The sequence below is a fragment of the Motacilla alba genome, chromosome 2 (assembly GCF_015832195.1).
Source record: "Motacilla alba alba isolate MOTALB_02 chromosome 2, Motacilla_alba_V1.0_pri, whole genome shotgun sequence".
Classification (NCBI taxonomy): Eukaryota; Metazoa; Chordata; class Aves; order Passeriformes; family Motacillidae; genus Motacilla; species Motacilla alba.
This window is the reverse complement of record NC_052017.1, coordinates 15,866,313-15,878,340: the sequence shown is the minus strand read 5'-3', so window position 1 is coordinate 15,878,340 and position 12,028 is coordinate 15,866,313. Positions and strand designations below refer to the sequence as shown.

General features: G+C 41.5%; 1 protein-coding gene across 4 annotated transcripts in view; it reads right to left on the bottom strand.

Annotated features, from left to right (window-relative positions):
• The window catches only part of MKX (mohawk homeobox), a 49,132-nt gene that overhangs the window by 18,934 nt on the left and 18,170 nt on the right, over positions 1-12,028 (bottom strand). The window contains exon 6 of one of the 4 annotated variants that reach the window (XM_038129325.1): positions 7,948-10,420. The exons of the other annotated variants lie outside the window; for them this stretch is intronic. Within the exon in view, the coding sequence (XP_037985253.1) occupies positions 10,398-10,420 (23 nt within the window). The 3' untranslated portion in view covers positions 7,948-10,397. Of the gene's footprint in view, positions 1-7,947; positions 10,421-12,028 lie in introns of those variants that run through there. 4 annotated transcript variants of the gene reach the window in all.

Below are 12,028 nucleotides of genomic sequence, written 5' to 3'. Positions count from 1 at the left end.
TTATTTGTAGGAGGGAAAATTAATACATATTGGATGCCAAAGTGAAATTTTGTGTTATATGAGGGAAATAGCTGTTTCATGACATCTATGGAATATCTTATACTTTAAAGGAGACCTGCAGTATTTCTCTGATGGGGATAGAAATTTTGTCCAGTTAAAGATGCTACTTGGTCTAGGGTATTTTGTGTTATAAATTATCCATGAATAAGGCAAAAATCTTATTAATAAATTAAGTCCCTCCTCTCATTCCTTCCCTGATGCCTTTTCCTAATTCTCTCCCCTTCAAGTAATCCCCTGTCAGTTCCCCAACCTCAACTACCCCAAACCATATTTCCACATCACACACTAGAAGCATTGAGGGCAATTCAAAGTCCATGAGGTATTCTGTTACTGCTGCACATTTAAAGTGGAAAATGGTTCCAGAGTGTGGTGATAGATAGAAGAATAAAGCCTAGACCCAACAGAGTCAGATTAGTTTCTGTAAACTTAGAATGACTTCAAAAATGTCTCTTCAGTTAGAACACCAAAATTAAGAAAGCCCCTGCTGCAATAGGAACCATATGTGTTTGATACACCCAGCTTCTCTAACATGACATCTAAATACTCAGTTTAAAGAAAATTAAGAGGCTTGTTTACAAAGAACTAGTTTATGTGTTTACAAGACTAAGCTGAGTATTTTTAGATGGAACAATTACATACAAGTTATTTCCCCTCATTTTCCCTAGTTTCACGAAGGAATATTACTGTGAAGAAGGAATGTTTTTTCAATGTGGACAGCTGGAGGTACAGAAAACAGATTTCTGTCACGTGGAACAAATGCAGCAAATTCCTTCTTTACAGGGTGTTTCCTTACAGAGATTAAGCATTAGTGTTCATTACACTGTGATGCAAAGCCCCACTCATTCAGAAGTGTGCTAATGACTGTGACCCAAAGAAGAGTTAATTCAGATGGAATCCAGGAAAATGAGGCAACACACAAACCTCATCAGCAGTCCAATCACATGACAAAATGCGAGGCATCTCCAAAGCCACTGCCTGCCAAAAAAAGAGAGGCTGCTGCAAGAAAAATACTTTCACAGCTTGATATCTGGGTCTTGTGACTGCTATCCAAACAAGGAGTAAAAGTGGTACTATATAGTGTGGCAGGGTAAACAGAACCACCCACTCACCATCACCAATCATGTTTTAAATTCAGATACATTCTGTTTCTTTAAAAATGATGAGGGAAAAGGAAACAAAACCTTTTGTTGAACTTGAAAATTATATGTGTAATTATCAGATCTGGCATGACATATTTTAGGTTCATATATACCATGAACTGCATAGGAATGCATATTTTGACACACAGGATCAAACAACCAGTCCATCCCAGGTGATGTCCTTTCTACTCTACTGACAGATTATCATCCCAGAGGAGCACAGCACTGCCCCCAGCCAACCATGCATTAGGTTAAGAAGATTTCTCTCTTTAACTTACAGATGATGACTTGAAAAAATTTCAAAGAGAATATCTGATTTGAAAAAATTACAGAAAGCAGCAGACTTAAAAGAAGTTAAAACTTTCAGGAATACTGGGCCAAGGAAGCCTCCACACTTGGCCAAATTGTCTCACAGTAGCCTGAAAACTACTTACAGTTTTCAAAACAGATCTTGGTGTAATCCGCCAAAGTCTGGATTGGGTATGATTAAGCCAAAGTATGAGAAGTATTCTATACTTTTGTGTCCAGCTTAGTCAGGGACTGCAGATGCACCAAGAGACTGGGAAATTAATACCCACACACCTCACATAAACAGACGCCTCCATCACTCCCACCACTGCCACTAACACTGGAGTATTTCCCAGTCCCAGACTACGCTGTGTTTTTGCCCTAAGTTGTGGAGCAACAGTTTGGATTAATTTGCTTTGTATCCTAAGCAAGGTCATACCCTTTCCTGGAAGTGTATTTGCTCTTAGCCTGTGTAACATGGAAAGAAATGCCAAGACACCACAACTGGACTCGAAGGTTCCTTCCAAGAAGAGTGGCAGTATCTTGAATGCTTATCTACCCTCATTTCTCAAACACATTGAAAAGGAAAATATCAGGCTTTAAATTTTTGATTGTTAAAAATGCAGATATCTCCTACCTTTCTCTAATTTATTCTAGAACCCTTTCTTTTTACACTCCAGATTTCTACCATTATTTCCATACCTGCATCCTCAGTATTTTATCTTCTTGCCTTCATCACTTTGATCCCTTTTCTTTCCTTTTCCTTTTTGTTCTTATCCTTAATCTTGCATTCCCCTTTCTGCGTCCTCTACCAAAACTATCTTCTCTTTACAATCTTCCAAAACTTTCTGCTCTTTATTTTCCTATCTGTATTTATTTCCTGGCTCTGAGTTTTCTTTTCCCCTTCATTCCCTATCCTTTCTTCTATCTTTTCCCTCCTAGAGCTAAAATGATACTCCAGCCGTGACCTACCTGAAAAGAGAGTTACATCTTTTAAGTCCATTGTCAGTACTAAAGGGATGGAAAATATCTCAAAAAGAGCTAAATGACTATTCCAGTCACTGTCCTGGACAAACAAGTGTAACTCCCATCAACAGCTGGAGGAGTTCAGCACCTGAGTCAAGTTATTTCCCATTTGCCACCAGTGACTGTTTGGCGTGGGAGTCCTGCTATAGCAATCTGTCCTCACACTAGGGCATGGAGACACAGACAGAATTTCATGCAGTGGCTGCAGGGTGTTGGTGATGAGAAAAACAACTCTGATAATGTAAGTCCTTTCCTCACTCTTAACTGAGAACAGAACCTAACTCAAGTGAAAACTGTTCAGACTTAAAAAGTAAGGAAGAGACTTGTATAAATATGGAGACAGCAATGCACCACTTCACCCCGGTATTCTGCTGGATCTCTAACAAAATACCAAAACATCACAAGAAAAATTCCTTGTATGGCATGCATTGTGTAATCAATATCACTACTAATGAAAGTCTTACTCTTGGCTTCAAATAAAGTGGTGTAACATCGTCTCAAAGGACAGAATTACCACACAAGCAATTAGGTCAAGAGGATAAAAAGACTAAGAAGCGTTCGCTCCCTGAAATTCTTGCGATCTGCCCATCAAAGCAGTAATGTTTTTCAAGACAAAACAAGCTAACAGAAACATGCAGTAAAAATCATCTTTATGGCCAACATTGCAGACAAATTATGGGGGAACACTTTTGTTTTTCATGGTGAATAAATTGCCCCTGTAACGCTCCCCAGTTGAAAGCCCAGTTTCCCCTCCAGCTGGTGCTGCCTGGACAAGCTGGAGCTGTCTTGTGCATGGCTCAATCCAACTTGCACACTAGATCTTACAAAATTTTCTCTGTTTTCTTTGTCTCACTCTTTTTATATTGCTTCTGGTGGTTTTCTCTGTGTGTTTTTGCTGCTGCTTGCTTCCCACCCTTACCACTCTCCAACTGCTTGCTGGGCAGGCTCAGCAATTCCATGTAAGGAACGCAGGAAAGAGAAGCATTCCTTGATTTTTCTGTGCGCAGTAACTTGCACGACATTTGATCACAGACAGAGATTAAGTCATTCATGAATAGGGCCCAAAGGGAGGAACAACTCCAGAAAAACAACCCTCCTCTCTGTTAGTGAAGCATCCAGGACTCCACAATCATTACTGCCACACTTACAGTTCATAGCCGATCTGGCAAAGCAAGGAATCCAACTGCAGGCTCTGTGGTTTAAATAAAATGTATCTACAGCAGCTTGGATCAATGTTTAAAAATGTTCCATGTTGTTTTAGTCCAAGGGCAAGCTTTTAAAATTAAAAGAAAACTTTGGCTTTAATTACAGATTAAAAGTGAAAGTTGTTTAAGAAGAATGCATATTCTAAGAACAGTAATAGAAGTTATTTAAAATTTAAAACTCATTTTTCTCTCTCCCAGAGTGTGACAAGTCTCCTTGTAAATATTTAAAACACAAGTTTCAAAGCTATTAACTTATGGACAATATTTAGGGTGCTTCTGCCACGCTGTTGTGAATCTTTGGCAGAGCTCAACTTTTTCCTACATTTATACGTTCAATCTAAAATAAGTGTCAGATTTTGATGCATGTTACAATGGCCAAAAAAGAACCACAAGTGTAACTTGTACCTCCTTTTCTTCCCCTAAATTTTGTCACCACATATGTGTGATGCAGCAGATGTCACCACCCCGTACTCAAATGCAAAGGGTTTATTCCAGAGCAGCTACAAGCAATGTGATCCCACTGTGGTTAGGTGCTACAATGGAGAAGCTGCTGCTCTTGGGATGATTTTCAGCAACAATTGCCCATCTGAAAATCATTAGTGCATAGCAGTGGATTTTCCACATGTTCATATGCTGGACAAGCAGGTTGCCCTTGAAGTATGGTTCCCTGGGGGAAGAAGGAAAACCCAGAGAAAAGTATTCTATTGTCAGATCACGGTTTCACTAGAGCCAGACAAAAATATGGTCAAGCATTCACATGGCTGCTCTGCTGGCAAAACGATAGGGTACCGAAATGGAGACAGCTAATGAGGAAGGCAAAGAATGAATCTCAGAAAGAAGACCTTAAAGGAGTACAGATTTTTTTTTTTCATTTAAAAATTCAAAAATAGGGGTAAGGATGCAAATGTAATGACTTTCAGATTACTGACCTTTCTTTTTATAAGGTCAAAAAGGTTTAGAAAGGGTAGTATTTTCCAATAAAATATCTCATCATTTAATTCAGCTGTGTTTGAAGCACCAATAAGAAAGTATTGAAAGAGCCTAAGTAAAAAGTGTATGACTCTAACTAGGCAGTATTTGTTATTTAATGCTCTATTAATCGATAATTTGGCTTGAAGGAGAAAAAAAAAAGTTGGCAAAAGGCAATGGAATTCTTTAGCTCCTTGTTTTACTTAAGAAAAATTCCCAACGGGCTTCACTTAAACAAAGAACTTTAGTTTTCCACTGGAAAGACAAAAAGAAAATCTTGGTCTAGCATGTCCTGCCACATGCTTTAACTACACAGTAAAAGAGTATGTACTTGGATCCCAGGCACATTTCAAAAGTGTAGTATTTATTAGCTGCTCTGTTGCCAAGTTCCACTATTATCATTTTATTATAACTAAGGTATATTTTTACTAACTAAATTATATTTAGGTTTTTAGTTTAAGCATTTGAAGTTCTCGGAGTGTCACGTACAGATGACATACAATATATCAAAGGCCTTTGTTGATTTTCTCCCTCCTTTCCTCTCCACACAGTTACCCTGTATTTGTGAGCTCGGGGTGTCTGGCTTACCTAAACCCCTATTCCAGCTGTAAGATGTGCGGGGGCCAGGGGAGCAATATCCTGGGATGAAGCAGAGCTCACCAAGGACGAAGCTGAGCCCTGTTAGCGGATATCCCGCTGCACACATGTCCCTCACACCCTGAGGGGCAGCACAAACCCATCTCTCCCTGCTGCCTCCTTCAGACACCTTGCTCCAACGCTCGCCTCTCACCCTCTGACCAGCTCACCTAGACCTGGCTTTTTCCGAGACCTCCTGTTCCCAGCTGGCTGTGGGCTGGAGTCTTGCGTGGTGGGACACAGGCTCCCCATGGGCAATGGTGGGCAGCAGCCAGTGGCTCATGAGGAGTTTACCTCAGAAGACCCGTCTCCCATACCTTCTGTAAAAGGATTTTTGGTCCCGTGGGGAGTGTGGAGCCGCTGTCTGGAGGCTGTCCACACACGATGGGAAGATAACACAGGCATGAGGCAGGAGAGGGTTTGGTGGGCTCATATCAGGCTGAGTGCTGCCACTGCTCTGGACAGGGAAGGGGGGTTTCTGAGCAGCCATAAAGCCCATGGGCAGGTATCAGAGCTCCCCAAACCTCAGCAAATGCAGTAGCACCACAGCACTGAATACAGCCTTTATTTTTCCTACTTTGTGCAAGGAATGAAGGATAAGGAGTACCCAAATATGAGCACTTATATTCTCTAAGGCTCACAGTCTTTGATGTGTGAGCAAAGTTCCCACTGAAAGCAGAAGGAGTTCACAAAGTGAAGTTTGGAGAGCTTTGTGAACACATGAACATTGTGTGTCAAATCATGTAGCACGCTTTGGGGCCAAAACACTCAAAACCCAGACCAGATCTTGGCAAATTGGATTTTTGCACTTCCAATCACTTCCAAAGGGTTGGTTTTAAAACATATCTGAGTGCCTGTCCCTCAATTATCAGGTGAAGATAAAGGCCCTTTGAGTTGGGTATAGAGATAATTGTCAACCCCTTCTGAAGTAAGAGGGAAGAGAATCAGATGTGTCTATCTGAGATTTGAATGAGGTATAGAAAAATGAGAAATAATAAGGACATTTTCCCCATATAGATTTACAGCAAATGCAATAAACACAAATTAATGCTTATGTGCACATGTAGCAAGGAGAAATTATCACTCACAGTCTCATTAGACAAGGAGCAAAAACAGCAGCAGACAGGCTGGGACAAAATACTAAAAGGAAAACTGGCTTAGAAAGACACCTGCCATTTTTATTCATTTAAATGTCTTAACAAGTATGTCTTCAGTTTAGACAGCAAAAAAAAGCCTTTGCATGAAACAAAGGATTACTGGGATCAATACCTGTAGGTCAACCTTGTTATCTCTGCTGACTTTCATGAAAAGGGTTTTCAGCTTTGCAGGAGCAATCTGGACTAAGCAACTCAGCAAGGTATGGGACTTGAAAGCAAGATATGTCATTGTTTGTAGACAATACAATTGGGAGCCTCTTTTTCTCTGTCTTTGCAAAATTCACTGCCATGGTAAATTTCCGCCCAGCTCTGAGCAGAAGGTGCCAGCACAGCAAAACAGCAAGAGAATACTGTAACAGAGCACTAAGGAAATACATGTGCATCTCTGTGCATGTGTATATATGAAACAGTGTATATCATACAAACACCACCACAATCTCAAACGCTGGCCAGAGCAGGACAGCTTTTTTGGTTTCTCTTCACTTCAGAAAGTGTCACTAAACGTCCAGCACTACTGAAATTCAACAAGTAGGAGGCCCAGAACTACTGTAGTTATAGCATCGCAGACAGAGAGGGGCTCCAGGCTTCACCCTGCAGCCCTGCTCCCCCAGCTGACATAAATTTCACAGGCTGCACGCGGCTCTCTCTGACACTGCTGGCACAAACAGTGCTGCAGAAACCCAGAGCTTTCCCTGCTAAAGGAACAAAGGCTGCTGTCTTCTGGAGGAAGCTCCTATTTGAAGATGATCCCAGGGAAATTATTTGATGCAAAAATCAACAGCTACGCCAGCTAAAAAGCATGGAAGGGAGAAAAGCAGGACAATGATTTAGTGTGTCTGTGTAAAGGACAATCCACCACAACAGTGCAAAGCTGCCATAAATAGTCAGGAGCAGACCATTGGATTTGCACACCAGATCCAGAACCTGCTCCATGAGCAGCCACCGGTCCAGACTCCGCACGGTGCATCCCACAATGGGACAAAGCCAGATCCTGCTCCTTGGGGTAGAAGGAGCAATTAGACAAACAGGGACCTGGGATAAAAGTCTCCCTGAAGTCAAGGGCCGAGACGAATTCTCCAGCACACCAAGACCTCATTAAAACTGCCCGCAGTGTCTGGGCCACAAAGAACATCCAGTGCAAGGAGCGCGGTCCTGCCGCTGTTTTGCAATGCATTACAAAATACCTTGGCTAGCAGAAAGAATTTGAGGCAATTTGCTCCTGAAGAGCCAGGTCGTGAAGAGCCTTCATTTTTCCAGGGAAAAAAAAATGGATTTAAGTTGACAAATAGTAACAGAGAGAAAAAAAACACCCTGACAAAGTAAGGGGAGATGGAGAAACCGACAAGGTTTAACTTGATCTTCGAGGGTGTAAATCTGTCAATACCCACAAATGACCACAAGGCCACATGCCAGTTTTCACTCTGAGATACCGTAACTAAGACATTTGGCTGGTACCTCACATTGGAAAGAAAGTTTTTACATTTAGAAATGTAAAACATTGTAACATTTAAGGAATTTTGGCTACAGCCCACTAGCCAGCCTTCCCCCAGCCTCAGCTAGGGGATTATTTTGAATGTTGCTTTGCTTTTCGTGCATCTGTTGCCTAAATCAATGTGGAGGCATGAGGGAGGGACTGAAAATTGGCTCTAGAAATAGTGGTATATTTTAGTGTCATAACTGAGAGTCTTGGCAATCCCTTGTAACTTGAAATGTCAGTGCCATAGCAAATGATCTGGTCATCCTAACCTCGATTTCTGGCCATCAGTGAAAGAACAGAGATAGAGTCTCTGACATCGAGTTTCAAGGCCACTGTGAAAAATTAAGGAAAACAGATTTCATGCCTCATTGGAATTTTGCTTTACCTATTTTTGTGTTTCTTTACAGTTATTCCAGACTCAAATGTTTATCTGATCTCTTTCTGTTTAAATAGTTTTTCACTTTTCCAGATTTTCTACAATGTAATTTACCTCTCCAAATTTCTTCCCTCCTTAAAAAAACTTCTGGTCCTTTTTTTTTCTTTTTTTTAGCTCACATAAAACTCACTTATACAAGCCTTTTGCATGCTTTTCCTGTTAGGACATATTTCTCCTTTAGCAGATCTAAAGTGGTGATTTGATGCCAATTTAATGCCATAAAGCATAAAAGATCTCAACAAGTCTTTAGTAATCGCTGGTAATTTCCACATCTGTCTCTTTATCTCATACTCAAATTTTTAAGTCTGTAGTGAAGTGGATTTAATATCACTGAATCCAACTCTGGTTTTCTGGATAATTAGAAATTGAACTCTACAGATGAACATTAGACAAGGTTTTGCAGAACAGGTGTTTTTAAATGCACTCCCCTTTCTCCTTCAAGCTGACAAACTCTCATTTGCAAACAACACCCACAGGTTCCTGACATTTTGTGAATTGCATGAAGAAACGCATCCACAGCCCAGCATTATTCCACACAGATATCCCTTCAGTCCACTTCTCAAATGGTGTCAAAGCCCTCTCAAAAGTTTCTCTGTGAGTATACATGGAATATCAAAAGTCTGGTCTCACTAAACTGCTTTCATCATTATGTTTCTGGTATTCACATTATGGACAAATGACCTAAAAAATTTCAGTTAAACACATATAGGAGGGTTGGGTTTTTTTCAATTTACAGAATTACTTTCAAAACCCACAAACCTGCAAAGGCAAATAGGATTTGCTGGATCAGATAAGATCACCAGTTTATCTCGTCAGGCATGTTCAGTGTGTAGCTTTTTAGAAAAGAAAATTAAAATGGGAGGAAGCAATGGTAAATAAAACTAATTTTGCAGTTCAACACTGTATCCATTTTTACAGTATTTTAAGAAGAATTTTTTTTAAATCTCACTCAAAAGAAAACAATCCAGTCTTCTAATTTCCCTATTTTTTTCTATTACAATCAATAGATAAACTCTACCATTTGCAGCAGCACGAGTACGATTTCTTAATCTGCTTGAAAATCATCAAACATTGCTTTGATGCATGAGACTGGAGAGATTCAAGTGTTTGCCAGTCATATCAAAATCTCGCCATGGTAAGGAAAACGTGTGTGTTTGTGCATGTGAGCAAACACAAAAAGACCCAAACCATTTTCTTTCTTTACAGCTACATGACTGAATACAAACAAGCTGTTTTTTCACTAGTTTCACCACAGGCATAAAATATTTCAGACTCCAGGACTACTGAGAAGCTCACAGTTTTATTCACCAGTCATCATGCTCTAAATTTACAAGCCTAACTCAGATGGTTATAACTGGGATGTACCTGCTTAAATCCCTTCCACAGATGGGAGAGTGAACACTGCTCATGCCAAGTTTCAGTCTGGATTGAATTTTTACAGCTGGGCCATAAATTTGCAGATTAAAAGGGTTCTAATGGAAACACAGGTACAACCTTAACTACAGCAACATGAACAGCAGCAAGGTAACTAACACTGCACAGGGGACAGTCTGCACTACAAGCAGAATCTACCAGGAGTTACCCAAAGTTGCATTACTTCTCCCCAGCAGCGGCGGAAGGAGGCTGGGACATGCAGAAAACCCATGCCAGGTGTGAAGTTTCAATTCAGATGTTTTTCCAGAAAGAAGTGAAACTTTTATGGGCTTGCCATTCCTTTAAGTTTACTGCTCCAGCCAGAATGTGAAAAGTCCAGCCCTTTTTTCCCCTTCTGCTACTACCCTGTCTCGCCTGTGCCTGCCTTGTCTGCAGCCTGTCCCCTCCTGGTCACACTTGCTTGCACTGCACACAGATTGGTATATCAGTAAGGCAGTGGCTACTCGTGATGAAGATTATAGATTTCATATGTAAAAGGGATCCACTGGGCAATAAAGAAGAAGTTTGTCCCTGTCATTTCTCTCTCTTCATGCAGGTGCCATGAGCAGATGTCTTGGTGCAGGAGCAGAGTCAGCTGCAGTGCCACAAGAGCCCTGAGGAGCAGAACAGGCACATTTCAGTGTTGGAGCCAGCACAAGTCTTGCTCACAACCCAGTGATCTGCCTCCAGCCATGGCTTTCTCTGCTCAAAAGTGCTACCCCATCACCGATATAAAGCTGTGTGTGATTTCTGAGCCACTTCTGATGAGGTGACAGCACACATCTCTGTGTTTTATTCCTCTGTTTCGCTATTCCATGTATAAAATCATGCCATATTATTAAAGTTCATTGGCATACATCTCCCCTTTGGCAAAAAAGCTGATACTCACATTTTGCTGCTGGATCTCCTGGGTAAGGGACAGAGCACATACACCCTCCTTTGTGCCTTCACAAGCATTCTGGGGGACAGCAGCAGTGCCAGGGCCCCTCTGCATGCACACCAAGGCAGTGTGAGGCAGCCAGGCTACAGAGACATCCCATGGGATGCAAACCACTGCTCCTGCCTGGTGCTGCCCTGCCCTGTCCCTGGTTCTTGCACCAGGGCTGCAGCACCCAGGGCTTTCTGCTGCTCTGCATCAGCTGGTACATGGCTCATCTACCTCGTCTAGTTATCTCCCCTGAGCCCCACTCTGCCCTCCTCTCTGAGCAGTGTTTCTTTTTGCAGCAATGGCTGCAGCTGGCTGATGTTTGCAAGGCTGAGGGACCCCTGAATCAGGGCAGAAGCCATGGCAAGGCAGCACGTGAGCCTGGCGTTTCTGGTGCAGGAGATCTGCACACTAATTTGGCTACTGGGGAAAATCCTGCTCAGGCAGTGGAAGGGGAGAAGGAATCACATCCATTTAACTAAACGAGTTTTCCCAAGCAGTAGTTTCACACACTCTTTAAATATCCTTAAATTAACTGCTAATTTTCTAACTAATTTCCCTATTATATTCATTACTAACCATGCAGTCTAGAGCTAAAACTGGAAAACAGTCTGATTTATGGCTATGTGCTTTTCCATGCACATAATTTCCTGAAACATTCACATTTTGGCTGGCCCCAGGCTTTAAAACCAAGCATAATTCTGAAGACATTCGGAACAATGGGAAAATGGGGATAAATATTTTTTTCTCTTTGAAAACACCTTCACTAAATGAGTGAAGCCTAAGGCTTGCCAGAGAACAGCCCTTGCTGAGGCCTGGAGCATTAACTAACTCTGAAGAGGAGTATTAAAATATATAGTTGTTAGAAATTGGTGACAGTACCATGCATTTTTCCTGCTGTGTCTGAGAGAGGTCTTGGGCAAGCACAGGGATCTGATGCTTTTTGGCTACTGCTGAGAATATTTGCATTGGGAAAATTTTAATGGTCTTGCAGAAACAAAGGAGGGCTTGCTGTACCAGCACAGGCAGCAACAGCCTGTGGCCATGGAAACATGGCTGGTGCCCTGATTTTTTTGGTGTCTTCTCTGATTTTTCGGTCAAATGTTGTAATCTGTTCCATTTCAAATCATTCATGCAGGAACATCCCATTCCCTACAATGATAAAGCTGTCAGGAGTCCTGACACGTGCTGCTCTGAGGCAAGCTGATTTGAAGAAAATCCTCTGCAGCCAATAAGTGGCTCAAGACAGTTTTTACTGAAGCATGTGGAAAATTTGCCATGACATCAACAGAAGCAA